A 19,712-nucleotide genomic window follows, 5' to 3' on the forward strand; every position below is an offset into this window, starting at 1 on the left:
CCTCCTGTATAACACAAGCCATACAACTTCTCCAAAATAGTTCCTGAAGAATATCTGTGTATTCATTTTGCTTGTTTGTTCATTACATGCCAATCTAAAATTTCCATTCACCCCTTTTGCTAATCTTGGGTCTATCCCACCACTGCTGATGTCAATGAAAAATCTGTCAGGGACAGATCCTTATTCCCTTACTCACACCGAGTAGTGATTTACTCTAGTAGTGGTCCCATTGAAGTACCACTTGGGTAAGGTGATATTGAGCATGTGTACGGTGATCAGCATCTAGCTTTAAATTACTTGAGGCTGTGACTTTCAGCACAGTCCTGAGCAAAGGGTTTCACATAAGCGGCTCCACCCTAAAAGTAGCCTCGTGAACAGAGCTGGACAAAATATGTCAGTTGAAAATTTTTCTGGTGCAAAATGCAGATTGGGCGACACTGAAACATTTTGCGAATTCATGTTGATTCCAAGGCATTGTTCTTTTTGAAACATCCTCACCTCAGAAAAAAATCCAGACAAATAGACACCGTGGTTTTTGATATTTCCTATATGAAATGCGTCAATTTTTCTGTTTGAAATAACGTTTTTGTTTTTAAATGTTATTGAATTGCTATTTTGAAACAATTCAGAAATCTTTTTAAATAGTCGACATTGAAACAAAACATTTTGTCAAAATTAAACATTTTGGTTGGCCTGAAACTAAAATTCTTTCTGACTTTTTGCTTCTCTCAAAATTAAAAAAAAAAAAAATTGGTTTTGGTCTAACCCAAAATGATATATATTTTTTTACTTTTTAAAATCTCCAGTGAATCAAAATACCTGTTAGTCACCCAGCTCTGCTCAAGAGACTTTGGGTATGTCTACACTGCATCGTACACCTGGATCTGTGGGCCCCAGGACTTGGCGTTTCCAAGCCTGCACTTGAGCATCCACGCTGCATTGTAAACCTGGGCTTACACCTGCTGGACCCAGGTCTCACAGCTGTAGTAACGTATCCATGCCTCGGTATAGAAACTTTCTTGCTTGGGTCTGTGCCTTGACCTGTGTCCACACTGCAAAAGGACAGGGCTTGGGCTTATCTCCCCAGCAGAGACCTAGAAGCCAGGTGCAGAATCAGACAGATTTGTGTGTGAGCAGAAGGGTGGTTGGTCTCAAACCTGAGTCACCCTGCAGGCTCGCTATGGAGTATTGACATACCCCTTACACACACCCCTCTGAGTCACAATCCACTCCCATTTTCCCCTGGCTGTGTGAGGTGGAATAAATTACTTCACTCTTTTTAGTAGATCAGTTTACTGCTTGTTGCAAACCTAGGCAGCTCTTCTGGCTGGTGAGTGGGGCAGAGGGGAGACAAAACCCTGTCCACTGCTCCCTTCTCACTGCCCCTTTGTCCCAGAGTGGGGAGAATTGAGCAAGTAGCACCTGCTCACTCCATCCTGACTGGAGTCAAAATCTGAGGGGGGTTGAACAGGGGACCTCACTCCCTCGTATTCCCTTATGCGGCTAAGCTGTGACTAGGGCTTCCTGAAAATTTTCCATCAAAATTCTTTTTCAACAGGAAATTAGTTTTTGGACGAAATGATTTTTTTCCACACAAAGGGTCTGCTTTCCATGGAACATTTGGTCTTGCCAATGAAAAGCTGATTTTTTTTTTGATGAAAAGTCCATCTTTTTCTGCAGAAAATGTTGATGAAAAGAATATTTCTTTTTGTTTTCACTGAAATTTTCCTCAGAACTTGCCCCTCTCCCCACCATTTTCTGATGTACTCTACCTATGATGATCTAGACAAAAGTGGATGAGGAAAAGAATGACAGTGCTACCTTGATTCTGCTACACCTGACCTCAACTTACCTTCTCAAAATGCCTCCCAAGAGCGAAGCATTGAGGCATTCGGGTGGAGAGAGGCGCCTCTTCACCTCCGCAATGGTCACTTTGTATTTAGAAGTGGAGCTGAGTAGAGACAAGCGCCCGGGTACAGAGCAAAAAAGATCTGTGGGGTTAACAACACAGGTACCACCTACAAAACAAAAGACACATGCCTTAGGTTAGAAGACGGAATCAAAGTATGGTCTCTAAGATATTTTTCTTTGCTTTGACAAATACAGGCACAATTGTGCACTTTTCTTTCTTTCTTTCTTTCTTTCTTTCTTTCTTTCTTTCTTTCTTTCTTTCTTTCTTTCTTTCTTTCTTTCTTTCTTTCTTCTCACTCTACAGTTTTCAGAAGACCTACTAGATTGAAATCTAATAGGTGGAGGAAATGAACCAATTTTTTTTTAAATCATAAATTTTAAAGCTAGAAGACACCATTATGATTATCCAGTCTGATCTGCACAAGACTGGCCGTGTAATGTCAGCCAGAGGTGCTGGAACAATTTTTATAGTGCGGGTGCTGAGAGCCATTGAACCAAACTGTAAATCCTGTATATAATGGAAACCACTTCAAGTCAGGGGGTGCTACAGCACCCCCTGCACTCCTAGTTCCAGCACCTCTGATGTCAGCCAGTGATTCCTGCATGTAGCATGCTGACAACTTATGGCTGAACTAAAGCATTTGCTTTAGACAGCTAGTCATGATTTAGAAACTCCTCAAGTGATAGAGAATTTACCACATCCCTTAGTGATCTGCTCCGATGGTAAATTACCCTCACTGCTAAAAAACTGCATCTTAACATTCACAAGACAGTGTATAACATCAATCGTGAACACTGGTATCCTATTCAGTCTAGGAAAAATGGTCATGTTACAATTACTTTTTTTTAATCAGAATGGTTCCAGAGGTCTCAGAACCTTCAAACACTCTGCCTTCCATTAGACCAGCTCTTCAGCTGGTGTATCACCATAGCTTGACTGGAGACAATGAAGCTACACTGGTTTATCCCCAGATGAGTTCTAGATCTATTTATTCCTTGCAATTAACATCTGTTTGGCCTGGGCCCAGGTTATCTACAAGACCACCAAAAGCTCAGGGATGAAGAATGTGGTCAACAATTCTGCTTCTCAGGCACAATGCAACTTTCAACCATAAGGGTGTGGAATGAACCCTCCCCAGGATCTCAAGACTAATGATCCCCTTCTGCTCCAAATGGAAGGTGCATTTCTTCAATCTGCCCTCTCTAATGTGCAGTCTATGATGCACACGTGAACCCTGATTTGAGTAAGCATCTAGGTGTTAGAACAGATAAGTCAAGTGCCACATGCATGCAGTGGAGTTTATGTATATACAAGTCAGAGTTGTACAAAAGTCCCTGCATATTTTCTCACAAACATTTTAAAATTTCTGGTCTATAATGTGCAGCTGAAAATGGCAATACAAATTTGTGATGGCTTCAGATGTTTATCTGATCTTTCTTTCCACCCTGATTAAGTTCAATATAGCCTCATTGCATGTTTGTATATATATATATTCACACGCCTACATGTGTATATGTATAGAGGGAGCTATAGATATAGATCTACTTATTTCAAAATAAGAGGCAAGTCCTTTGTCTATTTTACAAACAATCAGACTGTACTGAAATTAATGAAATGTTAATATTTCTCTTTCTCTCTTAAATTAAACCCATATGTGCACAAGCAATTGACACTGAATAAATCATTATTCATTTAATATGAAAATATTTTGGTCCCACCTTGGCTTTCCTTCCCTAACCTGAGCTTATTGAAAACCTTGTCATTAATCTGTAGTTGTAAATACCTTACAACTTAAATATTTAAAAACACAGTTACCGTGCCAAACAATCCCATTAATAACAATACGGAGGGGGAACATGTATGGGAGAAAGAAAAAGTGTTCTTTTCTTCAAAACAAAAATCAAAAAAGCTAAATTCATTTTTTTTTAGAAATGCTGAAAACCAGATGCAAATTAGAACATGGTAAAATCTGTTGCATATAATTATTGCACTATATTAATTATTCATTGCTACTGCACCACGGAGAAGAGGGGAGTTTTACGGACAAAGATGGCTCCAAAAATAGGCCTCAAGGAGCAGGCAATCTTCTTTGAAGTCCTTACTCACATGAATACTCCCACTGGGGACTAATGGGAATGAGGACCGTGGGACTGGACCCTACACCCAAGAGAAGAGACCAAGGAGTGGCAATAAACAAAGGGAGAGGCAGTAGGAATAGAAAGGGAAGGACAACTACAAACAACAGTGAATGATCACAGGTTATGCTTCCTGCTGCATGCACATATTTTTAGCTTCCAATTCTTTTTTAGTTAGTATATTAAAATGTAGAGATAAAGTTGAGAAGAAGCTGAGGTCAGCAGTGAGAGGCCCGTTTGTGCATTATTTCCTATGAAATAGCAATGACAGCAACTAAGGCCAATCATTGCTCACCTTTAGAAACACAGTTCTTGGTACAGAACATCAAAGGAATTGTCCTAGCTGATAGCCAACCACAGGCAGTGGGCAACAGCTGAAATAACAGAGGACAGGGCAAAAAATTCTAAGCCTCTCAGGAGTTTAATGTCTGATCCTGGAAACCCTTGCTCTCATGAGTAGTTATCACTCCCTTCAGTAGTTGTTAGGGACCAGATGCTGCCACTAGTACTCATGCTGAGTAGCACCTTACCCATGAAAAGTCAGTACTCAACATGAGTAAAGTGGCAGATTGTGAGCCACTTACACACACTGGTGAGCAATTATTCACATGAGTAGTCCCAGTGAGGTCTACTAGGATACTTACAGAGTAAAGATTTCAGAACATAGTCCTTTGTGAGTGGTGCCGTTGAAAAGATGCCAACAGGACTACCCCAGCTAGCAAGGCACTGACATAAATAAGTTTTCATAGGACTGGGCCCATTCGCTATAAAACTGATCTTGCAAACCATTCCTTACTTATGCAAAGAGACCTGTTGACTGCAATGGGGCCACTCTCAGGACAAAGCATTATCGAGATGGGGAAGCGTTTGTAGGATCATGTATGGTGCATCAGCTACGACTGTGGAACGCATGATAAATGTGATTATTAAGTTACCATCTTTCTTTATCCCATGACTTGTCTTCTTATTTGTCATCCTCATTACTATTTCAACAAATATAACAGTACCGAGGAAAAGGGGGAAAAAGATATCTATAATTAGGGGAACAGAAAACCCAACCGAGGGACAGAAGATTCTGGGCCCGATCCTTCAAGGTATAGAGTGCCCGAAGCTACCATGAACTTCACTGGGAGATGAGGATGCTGTTGATAAACTCCTTGAAGGATTGGGTGCTTTAATAGGGAAAGGGTATTTTTAATTTTTGCTGTAATATTTTGGGGCCCAATCCTATTCCCACTGAAGGTAAAGGGGAAAAATCTCCTTCCCATTTACTTAAATAGGAGTAAAACTGGCTCTTTTGTACTGGACTCTGCTTTGACTTTGTTCTCTCACCCCTAATCTGACCGTCACCTCTTGAAATAGAACTATCAAGAGTTGTGCTAAATAGTTGACCAATTAGCATTAAAAGGAAGTAAATGCCAGTTTTGGGAGAGTATTTGTACTTTATTCCTCTCTTTGCACCAAATGAACTATTTCAGTGCAAAACACTAGCCACCAATAATGATAAATGCATCAAATAATAATAGTAGGAACACCAATGGACTTCACTAACTTACTAGAAACACATCAGTCCTGTCAACACAATGAAAATGTCAGTAAATTAAGGTGCAAAGACAGGTTTGTGGATTTTGGTTTTAATGTTTCCCTTTCATATGAATAGAAGATGTACATGATAATGTAGTGTGGTGGAAAATCATTTAGATCCTGATTCATTTAAGCACATGCTTAACTTTAAATCTCACTGGCATACTTAAAGTTAGGCATGTGGTTATGTTGAATAGGGCACATGTGTGCCCATTTATCAGTAGATCTGTGTTCTGAGATGCCTCTCTCCCCCCATTAGTTAAAATGCTGTGCATTAATTATTTGTGTTTTAATAGAAAACAATGCTATTGCTTTGTCAGAAATGTGAGACATATATTTCTACTGCTGTCACTGCATTGTGAGTTCATATTTTTTCTGGCCTGTAGCAAATAGCATGTGTATATAGTGCTTTTCTATAAGAATCAGCATAATGCACTAGAGTCATCAGTGAAGAAATGGGTTTTTAAGGAGATAGATGTGGGATTTATTTTATATAAACAATGAACATTAGGTTCTGTTCTTTTATTATTCTATTCTTTATGTCTACAGGTGCCTTTAAAATGAATTTCTGGGTTACAATTCATGACACCTTTCAGATTTTTTTTTACCATGTTCTGAAAATCTGGCAAATTTGCAGCTTATTACAAAATGGAAACACAGAAATCCTTATGTTTTGTTAAGTAATAGAACTGTCAAAATAGCTACTGATGAGTGGTTTATTTGACACATTCCACCTCTTTTTCTGTGTATGAGTCATTGTGGGCAATTTAGAATTTTCTCAGAATTATTCATCAAATTATTCAGATTCACATTAATGTCTGTGAAGAACGGCTGCTCTGTAGTTTATTTGTGAGCAGTTCATTATAAATGTTCCAAATTCCAGCTGTGTTGGTTATTTGTGACTGGACAGGCTGAATACATATAACCTTTGTAATCAGGTTTCTTACATTTATGAGTTCAAACTGTGTGACTATCTCTCATAGTCACTTAAAACGTACTGTTTCCGTGTACATTTGTGCAATAACCTCGTTTACAGAATATTCATGTTAACTAAACACAAAAGGGGTGTGAATGCAGCAAAAGTGAATTTATTTTATATATATATACTATATACTATAAATAGTAAATAATCAGGGGATTTTTTTTGAGGTTTTTGCCCAGCAAAGAATGTAAGCACCTGTGTAACTGTAAAATCATGAGTAATATGGTTGAGTTCAGTGGGAGCTGCTGAGTTGTCAATACTTTTGAAAATCAAACCACTTAAGTATAGGCCTAAATAGTCAATTAAGAGCCTAACTTTGGGCACCTATGTTTGAAAATCTTGACCTAAGAAGTTAATTCAGATGAAGTAGGGAATGCCACTATAATGGATGCAAAACAAAATAAACAAAAGGACAAGTGTGCTTTTGTTTGTTTTGTTGTTCTTTGTCCTCATCTCACTGGCTTCCAGGAACACAACTGTAAAGATTTCTACAGAGATGCACAAAAGGAAGACATTCAATGGAAGGACGATGGGTGCTTGATCAATCATAATGCCAACATCATGCAATTATACTGAAGGGATTTGTGCTTTATAATGAGAACATAAATCTTATTTTAACGGTATGGGCTCAAATGCAAAATGTTCAGAGATAAAAGGAAAAAAATCAGTCCATTTCTCTTTCACATCAATAACTCCTAAGCATTGTTAGAGTTTGATTTGTTAATTTCACCTGTCTCCCTAATAGTCAAATGTGTCAGAAAGGAGCAGAACTATCTAAAAGAACTCCTAAGACATTAAGGTTTTTTTTTAAGCAGAAATTCCCAGTTAACAATCTTTTAGCAGATGTTCCAACTCTTCATCCTGCCAGAGATTTGGGGAAATGTAGGCAGGTTTCTTTTTGTTTTTTTAATTTGGCTTGCTGTGTTCTGTGTATATGCTGAATGATGAGATTTTGGCACACTATATTGTGTTTTGTGTTGTGCTGTGTGTGTTCTCCCGGTGTGTGTGTGTGTGTGTGTGTGTGTGTGTGTGTGTGTGTGTGTGTGTGTGTGTGTGTGTGTGTGTGTTGATGAGACTTTGGTACGCTGTGTGGTGTGTTTTGTGTTCCCTATGTTGTATTATGTACTTTTCTCTTCCCTTGTGTTGTCTTTTGCACTCTGTGAGTCTCGTTTGCATTGCGTGCCGCTGGGCGTTGTGCTAGTCGGTGTGCTCTCTCTTGGGGGGGGGGGGGTTGCGCGCTCGTGCGGTTGGGGGGCGTTGTATTTGACATATTGTATCATGTCTGGGTGCTGTCCTCGCTGTGTGTGCGTGGCGCGAGAGGTGCGACCCTCTTCTACTGAGGTTATGCGTGGGTTGCTTGCTTTGTGTGCTGCTGGTGTGTTGTACCGATGTGTGCGTCCTGTCCTGGTGCGCATATCTGCTTGTGGTGGTGTTCAGGTGCGTGTGGTGTTCTGTGCGCTGGGCGACATGTGCATTGTGGTTTGCGCCCTGTCCCAGTCTATGCTATGGGAGTTCTGTTTGTGTGGCTTGGATTGTGCGCCGGTGTGTGTGTGTGTGTGTGTGTGTGTATGTGTGTGTGTGGCTACCGCGTGTTTCAGCCATTCACAGACAGGCCGAGCTGAAGCTGTTGTCTCGCGTTAGGAAGCACAAAAGCTCCCAACCTTGCAATGGAGCAGAAGGTGAAATGTAGCAGAAGGTGAAGAAAATAGCAGAAGGTTAGCACAGAGCGGACTCCCCTGCCCACCAGTAACTCCTTCACTGCCCCATGCTACAGCTGAAGCCACATTTCCATGCAGCTCTGATGGAAACGGGGCGTTTGTTCCCTCAAGTTTCGCAGGAACCCTGATCTTGCAAACATTAGCGACCAGTTGTGGCATTGGTTTGACACCACAAGGGACGATTTTTGCAGGCAAACAAAATCGAATCCCTCTCCCAACCTAGTCACGTGCTTGCCGTTCCCGTGTAGGGCAAAGCAAGCTGCAGGAATGGGTTTTTATTTTATTTTATTTGACGCCTAATAAACACAAACGTCTAACGCTGCGCGGATTACAGACCCTGCCTTCTAGCGTAACTCCTCGACCAATTTTTGTTGTTGTCGATTTGAGATTATCTCGGCTGGAACCGCGAAACCTATTAATTAAACAAGTTATTAGGATTTAATGCAATTCAAATTGGCCCCTGAAAAGAGACAGCCGTGTTAATTACAGTGCATTAGGACTCGGGACACAATTATAGGTATTACAGGATTATCAAGACTATTGTACGGTTCTTCAACAGATAAGAGCTGGTGGGGGAAAGGAGGTGGGGCCTGAGAACAACAAAAGGAGGAAAATACAATTAATTGAAAGATTAAACTGCCTTTATGTACAGTACTATATTAGCCTACAGTACAGAATACGCCTATAGATCCAGATCTTATCCTTTGCCCTTAATTACCTGGAGAAAAATAAGTTTCCTTTTAGTGGAAAGTTTCACATCATCATTGTAGAACGATACATTATCCTTTGTTATGTAAAACCGAATTCTGCTTTTTCGATTTCCTACGTATAGATTTTATTTTGGATACAGAATAGTACTTCTTAGTATTGGAGAAATATAGGAATGGGTATATCCTAGCTTGGGGGGGGGGGGTGAGTGAGTGAGTGAGAGAGAGAGAGAGAGAGAGAGAGAGTAGGATAATCTGTCTTGACATAGAGAATATTTAGCAAGCAAGCAAAATAAATTCCCTGTTAACTTTCCTGCCAAACGGGTGTTTACAATTTACATGAAATAAAAACAATAAAAGATATTACCATGCCTGTTTCTCCCCAGTTTTCAGTACCACTAGTGCATAGATTACAGAGATAGTATATGGAAAACACCTTTTACAGCAAGATCTAGTCTACCGCTCCTTCCATGTATTACCCGAGGTATCATAAAGGGAAAAATGTATTGGGAAGCTTTATTTTGTTGTTCTGTGTTAACATTGCCTCGAAGAGTCCCCCGCTTAAACTCTCGCCCTTAACGAGTGAGACAGTAGGCTGTAGTTTCGTCATTAAGTGTCTCAAATTAAAATTGAAGATCAGAGAAAATGATCAAGCCACATCGAATCCCTTTCAAATTGTAGGCAGCGCCATAAGTAAATACATAAAAGGCAGAAGAGAGAAGGGGACGCGTCTTTCACGTGATTTTATTGGCAGACTTTTGGGTGACTGATGCTTGAGCTTTTAAGAATTTGTGTTTTTAATCAAATAAGATCTGACAGTGTTCCTAGCTCGGCATTAATGCTTCCGCATTCGCATGTCAGTCACCTCTAAGCGATCTGACAAACTCAAGATCTCTGAAAACGTGCAGAGTTCAGATCATATTAATTCCCCAAAAATGTTTTGATTCAAAGTAGTTTGTATTTTATGTTGCCAAGGGCAATCGAAAAAGAGCTATTGCCGATAGCCTGGCCTCTCTCTCGTCATGGCCCAGAGGCGATAGCAGTATTTAAGCTTCTTGAAATTAGCCTGGGGCAGGCACGATGGATGATCACAAAGCGAAACAAGAGCTTTTTTTTTTTTTTTTTTTTTTTTTGGAGTTTGCCATCTCGATTTCATAAAACGGCTGGGTCCAAATGTCATCGTGTTGTCTTTTTAAATCCAAATATTTGGAGGTGAAGACACTCAAGCGGCGTATGTTTCATATGCAAGGGGGCTTGGGAGTGGGGTGGTTAGCAAACAACCCCCCCCCCCCAAAATCAAACGGAAAGCGGGCTCTTTGGCTTTAAAATGGCAACCTAAAAGGGAAGGAGTCGATCATAATAAAAACCTGAGACATTTACTGGGAAAGTGTCAGAGGAGAGGGTGGGGGTTTGTTGGTGTTTTGTTTTGTTTTAATGATCCAAACCCACAGACGACTCCTGTAAATAGAAGCTTCGTTTCTTCAAGTGATTTCTTTTGAAACAGGCGATCTGAATATTCAACTTTAAGGCACAGCTCCACTCTGTATGTACAACATTAATATGATCTCTGCAGAATTTGGTACTCAGAAATATTAACATATCAAAGCAGCTGCCTGAGGCTAGAGAAGCTATCGATACACGAGCAGTAGGTAAAGTAAAGATTATTGGTTCTGATGGTTGGAGTAGTGGAGCTCCGGGCTATCTCCTACACACCAGTAAATGAAAGTGATAGCATGGGGATCTCTGCATCAGAATTGGTGGCAAATATTTTATCTAGCTGGTAATTATCTCGCCACCACCTAAGTCCTGCAAAAGTCTTTTCCTTTCCGAGCCTCATTGAAGGAAAACACAAAATCATGGCACTGAACAATATCGCAGCCAGCCAGGATGTGTAATGTCAGATCTGTGTTCGGAGACGGATACAGGGGTTTGTTGAGGCTGTTTTTGACTTTTTTGGATTTATTATCATTATTATTCAGGTTGATAAAGAAAACCACGTGGCCTTTAAGACCCCCGCCCCCTCCCCGAACAATAGAATGACTTCTGTTCAAGGGGAAATTACATGAAGAGTTATGTTTTAAAATCTTTCTTTCTTTCTTTCTTTCTTTCTTTCTTTCTTTCTTTCTTTCTTTCTTTCGTTCTTTCGTTCTTTCTTTCTTTCTTCGAGTAAAAAAAACCAAACAAACAGCCAACCTCATTTTTTAAAAAAATATGTGTATGTATTAACGAGAAAAAAAATCTGACATGAGACGTTTAAAATATTAGGGAAGCCCAGAATTAATATATTCTTGTTGATGTATCGCTAGACAAGAAGTCTGATGTATTTATAAGGGATACTGCACCGAGCTTAGGCGTAGGATGTTTTGATTATTACTAACACCTATCGCTTTTTTTTTATGTCGGACGACATATTTATTATGCATTTTTAATATACATTTGAAACTTATAGACAAGTCTTTGATATCTACCCCTGACTTCACCAAGAGATAGCCCTCTTGTGCAGCTGCCGTTCGGCATCAGATCAGTGGAGGGAAAACCTTACATTTCCATGCTGGATTTCCTTTACTATCAATCTTTAAATCCTTGAGCACCTTGATCGCTTTAAAAAAAAAAAAGAGTCTTGACTACAATCAGCCACACAGGTAATTGGAAGCTCCTTAACTGAGCTGGAGAAATTGAATAAACTGGATGTGAGCAAAACGGATATATGAACCCTCTTTCACAAAGGAGATTAGAGTCCAGTCAAGTAGTACAGACATAAACCCCAATTGATGGGAATTCATTCACTCCCCGTCTCTCTTTGATAAGGATTCAGCTTCCTAGAGGTCAGATTTCGGCTCAGAAACGAAAACACTTTCTAAGATATAATTAATATCAACTCAATTGCAAGGAGAAAGAACCAAGGGGAATCACACAGGCGGGGGCACACCCTTTTTATGGACAGATTGCAACAGATAGGAACGGCTAACACACATCCGTGTACAAACAATCCCTTCAACGCCCTGAAGTTTCAACCCGCCATGATTCTCCAGTACTACTGAAAATAGAACTGTCGGAGGAATGTTACTCTCAACTTCCCTGTTTTCTCCCACTTTACAGACGTCTGCAGGGTTGTTTCCCCACCCCCGATTCATTCCTTTGTGAAATAAGAATTAAATCTAACTTTGCCTCCGAGCCGTTTGGCGGGGACTACATTTTAAACCAGGGCAATGTAGTGTTATACAGGACAGACTCCAAAGACAACCCCAGGTTGGAAGGACGAGGCAAGCCGTCACGAGCGCCGGGAAAGATTCCAATTAGTGGAGCTGTTCTTTCAGCACCAGATGTAGTGTCACCAGCCTCCTCAATGACCGCCCTACCTTTCATCTACCGTCCAGATTGCTTTGGATAATAGCCTCTCACCTGGCTTTTTGTTCTTTCAACAATCACGTTTACACTACCAGGCCCCAGCGTGTTTGTGTTGTCGGGTTTCATTGCTGAACGTTATACTAGTGCTAAAATCTTTTGTAAGCAAATCACTCTTGTTTAAAATATAAGTGGATTCAATTGTGATCCACCCCACCCACCTCCCGCCTTTTGTTTTGGGCTAATTCTCCCCTCCCACAATCACTGGGTCAAGATTTACAACGTTCCTTGCCACGGAACTGGGGATTTCAATCGGTACATCGGGTTCTAAAACCAGTCGAAAAAATTCGGAGTGGCTCACCATCTGTGTCGGATCTCAATCTATGTTTAATACTAGAGATTTTTTTTTCAATGCAATTCCAATGGCAATTCGTTCCCGTATTTTATTTTTTATTTAAATCTATCGTTTGTCCCGGGATCTGAATAATAACATCGGTTTTATTCTACTTCAATAACACTGTAGCTAATAGTGTGATGAATAAGAACGGACTTTATTAAACGGAAAGTGAATAATTACGGGAAAGAATATTATTTCCAAAGACGTCGGATGGATCTTTGACAAAACCCTTATATTCGTTTTATTCTGAATACATATATTTATGATAAGCATTATTTTGGGATACAGTATGTCTCTATATTGGGATTGAATATATGGCCCTCTAGACAATACGGCCTACTTTTGCATCTCTCACAAGTCATAACAGACTTCTTCCTCCCCTCCCCCCACCCCCACGAATAGTCATGAGCAAGGTATTCCGGAAAGAGAACAGAATAGATTTAGACTTAGACTTCAGATATTTTCAGTAGCAGATGGAATCAAGGGCGGCTTTACCCAGGCAGTTAACTACTTCGTCAATCAGCGATTTATCAACCAGCCTGTAACACTGAGTTATTTATTACACTCATATTTCCAAAACTCTCGCCCTTTGCATACGAGATCAGACTGCAAATTTAACAGCCAGGCTCTAGAGAGCACAGATATTTTAAAATCAAAACGAGAAATCTACCCGAGAAACGGGGAAATAATGAAACAAACAGAAACCTCGATTCGCTTTTTAATTTCGGATAGCTGCCATGAAGTGGGGTATTTGTAAATTACCGATGCACTATAGAGCCATCAAGACACTACATTAGTTTTAATGTGCTTCTCTTTACATTGAAATCATCAATAGTTTTTCGATATATCTGTAATATGCGTACACAACAACAGATAGAGACATTGTTTTTTTTTAAGTCAAATATAGGAAAATATTTTTTTAACCTGCTTACCTCTCCTTATCACCCCACCTTGGCTGTTCAGTACTAGCCCACATTGGGCCTCCACCGACCCCTTAAATTATGAAAAAAAAAAAAAAAAATCAGTCAGATACCAAAACGCTTAAAATTAATCAGCGTTTGTTTTTAATACGGAGCTCGGTCAATAACGACAGTAAAGACAATATTTCAGCAACACATTTCTAAAATGGGATTCAAATTACCTGACAACTCCATACAAATCTCAGTCTAATTCCTTAATTTTCCACTATCCTAGGCAATGTATTTTTTCACAGAATAAGTTTCAGGTTCCTTGCTATTTGGGTATAATTTTTTGCCTAGATAGATAGATAGATGTGAGAAGTTTATGTGTATGTATATAAATAGTCTCTCTCTGTGTGTACATGCATACAGTGTGTGTGTGTATAGTGTATACACAAAGAAATTCTCCCAAATATCTGTTGATCTAAACAAATAAAATCTAAGCAACAATGCAGCTGTCAATAATTCTACGAGATATCGATTTCTCTCGTTCTCTATATAGTGTGTGTGAGTGTACACACATGCACATACCGTGTATATATAACATAGCCACTCATGCACTATGTTCAAGAGAATATATGTGTATGTGTGTCTTGGCATATATACGAAGAAGTTTGTATTTCTACACATCTCTTCCTTATATTTACTCCAACTCTTTTTTATTTTTAGATCCAATTCCTCCGTTATACATATTTTGATAGGGATCATTTAACGTTTTTTTTTTATATACTAGGGGGAAAAAACACAATGGAAATGTGGTAAAGACGCATTTTCCTTTACAAACAAACGAGATATTTGACATGAAAGAGTCCTTTAAGGGTGTTAACCTACTCAACAGCCCGTGAACAGTTAAGTAAATGCGGAGGGAGAGTCGGTGCATAATAAAACCCCCACTTTACAAAACAACCTTTACAGTCCTGGCGTTCTCCCCCACTTTCACCATATTGACGCTGGCCTGTAAGACCCTCCTTTTCAAGGCTCTTTCTTATTTTAAGTGTTCTGCTTTAAAGTGATTATGAAATCAATATGAAAAAAAACTTGGCGACTGAGCATAAATTAAAGCGGTGACGGGAAAAGGTGTGACAGTTTCCTTTGTTGCCCATGGAAAATCTTTTTAGGGGACTGAAAGATGCCACTCCAGCCCCAAGACTGTTTGCATCTGTTAGGCTGACTTAAACCGCCCTCTAAACTATTGGACTTTCACTTAACATTCTGTGCAGGGAAAAGTATATTTACATTTGTTGCATTGGAAATGAGGCATATGCTGATGAACGTTTTAAAAAGAAAGACGGAGGAGAAGGGGAGACTGGTTAGACCACAGTTTTGGTTTATAGTACGCCTGTCCGCTCTATTTCAGCTTACCACCAAAACACCTCCCACTAAACACACGGTGAAATTAACAAGCCCGAAAGTGTGTTTTGAAGCAACTAAATACATACATTCAATTTCCCCCCGATGAGTCTTTTCTATACCTCAATATATTTCTCTCATCTGTCTGGAAAGAGAGGGGGTGAAAAATAAGTGTAAGGGAGGGTGTCAAGATGCAGGGGAGGGGAGGAATCAGGTTTATTTTTTAAATGAATGTTGATCAAATGATGAACCTTTTCCCCTATTTTTTTTCAAAGCTGTTTATTTCTATTTTTTAATAAAAATGAATCTGGAGCTGGCAGCTTAACCAAGTTTTATTATTTCTACATTATTATGATTTGTAAGGGAAACATGTTGTTTGGTCGGATGACATTGCATAAATGACCAGTTGAATGGCACTAAGTCGAAAATTGGATAAAGTATGGTGCTCTTTTGCACAGGATTTAGGCATTGTCCACTGCCTTGCAAACGTTCTTAATCCCCTCTTTTGAAAGATACAAGGCTTTGTGCCTGGCAAAGAAAAAAAATTTGTACAGATACAAAAAAATCAGCAGCAGACGTGGTTATAAAAAGGAGTAAATAGGTTTTAGTTGGGCTAAGAAGTGAATGGCAGATTTTTTTTGGCGGGGGGGGGGGGGGTTGGACATAAGGGGAGCCTTATGGAAAATATAAAAAAAATGCCCAGAGAATATACAATTATTTAGTGAATTTAAATGTGGAAAAATCAAGATTTATAGAGTTTCTCCTCCAAAGCGATCGAACAGATAATACGATTTGGTTGGTACTATTTCCCCCCCCCCCCCTCCCCCCAATAATCCCTTGCTCCGAAGTAAATAGGGAGGAAAATCTTTCTAATGGGGCTCTTCTTAGTTCTCCAAACTTCTGGGTTTTTTTAGAGCAGCTGACCCCTATGTATGGGGGAAAGGACAACATAGCGTGCATTGTGGGAATGGAGGCAAAGACTGAGGGGAAGTAAGTACAGTAAATACGGTTAAATCCGTTTTAGCCTGGCTACCTCTGGAGTGAACCCGGCTCCTTAGTTTGTTTTAAGGGAAAGTATTTGTATTTAACTTTTTAAAAAATATGTATTGTTCTAAATGATAGTTTTAAAAATACATTTTAACTTGGGACAGAGAGACGACTGGATATGAATTCTTAGTTGATGGTAACGGATTCATAATTGACTATAAACTAGGTTATCTAGATAGATAGATAGATAGATAGATAGATAGATAGATAGATAGATAGATAGATAGATAGATAGATAGATCTGCATCCATATCTATATGTCTCAAGACCTTCATTATTTTAGTCAAACATTCATTTTATGCTTTACTTTTTGCTTTAACATTTCATCTATCGCAGTTAAACTAAGGGATATGTGCAGGACACTATGAGATTTAAAAAAAAAATCTCATAGCAGAGATATTTTTTCCTGACGTTTCTCCTTCCTCCTCCCTCGATCTATTTGGATTTGTATATGTGTCCGCGGGTTAATTAAATATACACATTACCACACGTTAGGAAAGGGAGAAAAACGGATTTAGATGGATTATTTTGTAGCCATTTCGAGTGCCCTTGGTTTGGAGGAGATACACACAAACACACACACAAACACACAGATCTCGTGATTAACTGGCCAAACCGCACCTGTTTCAACTCAGCCACCACCTACAACGTTAATCCAGGTGTGAGGTTATTTGTCCGGCAAGAGAACTACATGTTTTCAGTTTTGGACCCAGGTGATGTTCTTATGCCTCCACCCTATATATGTGATCGGTGTGAGAGCGATCCTGAAGCAAAGAGGCTATGAGGATGTATCATCGAAGGTATATTGCATGCTATTTACCTGCAAATCGTCTGTCCCCGAGGCTGCAAGCCCGAGGCTTGGTCCTGGCAGGAGTCTTTGATCGGGATGCATCCCATATTGGGACCCATGGCTCATAAGAGATAAGTCGTGGCGCCGGTAAGCATCTAAACACCCCAGCTCTCTCCTCTGCTCGTCCAAGCAAGAGGATTTGAGAGCCCGGGCGTTGTGCAGGTTAATAAAATCGGTGGGTTCCCCATGGTGGATCTGCTGATAGTATTGCTGCGAGTGGTGGAGAGAATTCAAGGAGTAAGCATCAGGGTTGACTGCCGGGTGGCCGTGTTGGAACTCGTAGTGGAAGGACTGGTGGTGAAGTGGTGTGTACTGGTGATTAGTGGAGAAATACGGGGAAGCAAACTCAGTGCCGGTGGTGGAGTAAGTTAGAGGCGAAGAGGAGGAATAGGCGACAGTTGAGTTGGCCACAGATTCCAGACATCCAAGCTGCATCAAACGATAGCTGTTTGATCCGTCATGACGTATCTGAAAGGAAGAAGGGAAAAGGAGACCCAAAAACTGGAGGTTTGTCATTTAAAACACCGTGTGCGACTCCGCCAAGCACCCTACCCTGCATAGCTTCCCCCCAGTCAAGGTGCCTAGCTCCAAGCCGCCCCAAGGTCGCTTCCCCAACACCTTGGGCGGGTGTCATGCAGGTCTGTTAAAAATAATAAATAAACACCCGAACCTGCCTTAGTACAGTCGAGCGAAAACGAATCCACCGCCCAGAAATACAAAAAAAGGGACCACAACCAAAAATACTGATCGCAGCTTCTGCTATCTGGGAGTGAAACAAAAAGTCATCCACGGGAACACCCAGAAGGGGGGAAAAAATCTCGCCCTTGTATTATAGAGCATTACATATCTAGATAGATAGCTGCCGCCTTCTTGTGTTTGGAACCCTGGTTTCTAAGGAATCCCGTCACATTGTCCCCCTCAAATGTTCCTAGAGGAAGGCGATGCTCCATCCTTGCCACATCTTCCCGTTTCTGGCGATTTGATTATTTTCCCCCAAACTTCATTATATTATTAGGGGTCTTATTCTGTTTTCGTGCTGGGACTGTTTCAACGTGGTAATGAGTTGCTCTGGCTGGTGACAGATGTCATAACGAATTCTCTCCCTATACTTCTTTAAATTATCTCTGAAGCCGGATTATAATTAAATGTAACGGTCCAATATGGATTAAAAAAAATGGAAACAACCACAGAGGCACACACGCTCACACCCATGCACACACACACCCATGAACACACACCCATGAACACACACACACAAAATACCTCTGCTTCGTGGACTAGTCCTGGAAATGTAGTTGACATTTTGGGTTCTCCGAAAAAAGGCTCAGGATAAAATTCCCTCTCAAAAAAATCAAATCAAATCAAAATAAATTTAAAACAGCCAAACTCCTTGTATCCCCACCCGATTTTTAAAAAATCTATATCTACGAGAGAATTTGCAATGTATCTGCATAGATCAGATCACTTTCCTTTTCCATGCACCACCTTAAAAACCTGTAGGAACAAAATTTTCCCTCTGCACAAAAGCAGCTCCCTGGATCAGATTTTGTACTTGCTGGGTATTTCTTTGGCTGATGTCGTAGGTCCCTTGGTAATATAGAAGTTTTGAAAATTAAGCATCAGCACTGAGAACTGGGAGGACAATAGATAGAGGAGCTTCATCCCAGGAGACAAGGAATAAATATTGTATCTTCGCCTAATAAGGAACTGCAGGTTCTTTCAACATTTTTATACAGTTTTTCCTCCACTCTTTAGAATGCTTTTTTTCTCACACAGGCTAATATGGGAGCTAATCTGATCGAAGGGGGCATTTTGAGCACATTTTATCGGGAGGCTATAGAGCTAATAGATATAGTAATCTATATTAATTAAATCGTCATTTTAAATAGGTAAGTGTGAGCCTTCCTGTTGGTTCTACTGCTTTAAAATATAGACCCAAAGAAAAGATTGCACATTTTTGGTGTGTGTCTTTAGCTATATTTTTCTAAATTAAAACAATGTTGCTGGGCTTGTTTTGTCTTCTTCTTACGTTTACATCGAATTCAAGTCCACCCCACATCCCAATCTTTTTTTTTATAAAGGCTGTCTAGCAGACAATCTTAGTTTTTTTACATAGCTTTTAAAATAAATAGCTAGTCTGAGACCATAAAGTATAATTGCAGTAAATTTTTACACACACACACCCCTTACATATAGTGTATATATATACACACATACACTAAATATACACACATATGAAATAAGAGGGAAAAGACGGGACTGTGTGAGAGAAAGATGGACCTTTTTCCATTTAAATTATTTTTTTTTATTTTTAGTTTTGTAAAGAAGTGTTGATACATTTTATTCGTGGAAAATTAATTGAGGTTGGATAGCACTGTATTGCACATGTGAAGGTTTTACAAATATATTTATATATTTATTTATTGACAGTGGTAGGTTGGGTCTGAAACACACTTGGAGGAAGAAAGAAGAGGACGAAGAAGAAGAAGACGAAGAAGAAACGTTCTATTTAGAACGGGAAGTATCAAAATATAAACGAACGTTCTAAATCGAGCACAATACTGGGAAGTTGTAAATGTTCTGAGAAAGGTTCTTGGCCGAATGGCATTTCCTGCCGATGTGTGTCTGCTGATGGCTAGTTTCCACAAATTACAAGCCTGGAGTTAAAAGAGGGTATAACTCGCTTTTAATTGCCATTTAATTTGGTTTGCTTTTAAGTGTTTAGC

At 39.8% G+C, this 19,712-nt stretch overlaps 1 protein-coding gene across 3 annotated transcripts in view; it reads right to left on the reverse strand.

The window, feature by feature from the left end:
- TFAP2D (transcription factor AP-2 delta) overlaps nucleotides 1-18,658 on the reverse strand; it is a 54,328-nt gene extending 35,670 nt beyond the window's left edge. The window contains exons 1-4 of one of the 3 annotated variants that reach the window (XM_005308343.2): nucleotides 18,250-18,658; nucleotides 16,957-17,454; nucleotides 13,713-13,773; nucleotides 1,853-2,018 (exon numbers count right to left, since the gene is read on the reverse strand). In XM_005308343.2, the coding sequence (XP_005308400.1) occupies nucleotides 1,853-2,018; nucleotides 13,713-13,773; nucleotides 16,957-17,454; nucleotides 18,250-18,288 (764 nt within the window). In that variant the 5' untranslated portion in view covers nucleotides 18,289-18,658. Of the gene's footprint in view, nucleotides 1-1,852; nucleotides 2,019-13,712; nucleotides 13,774-16,956; nucleotides 17,542-17,829; nucleotides 17,960-18,249 lie in introns of those variants that run through there. The other 2 variants (XM_065587252.1, XM_065587251.1) reach the window with 2 other exon arrangements.
- Nucleotides 18,659-19,712: the final 1,054 nt, after the last annotated feature.

The sequence above is a fragment of the Chrysemys picta genome, chromosome 3 (assembly GCF_011386835.1).
Source record: "Chrysemys picta bellii isolate R12L10 chromosome 3, ASM1138683v2, whole genome shotgun sequence".
Taxonomy (NCBI): domain Eukaryota; kingdom Metazoa; phylum Chordata; order Testudines; family Emydidae; genus Chrysemys; species Chrysemys picta.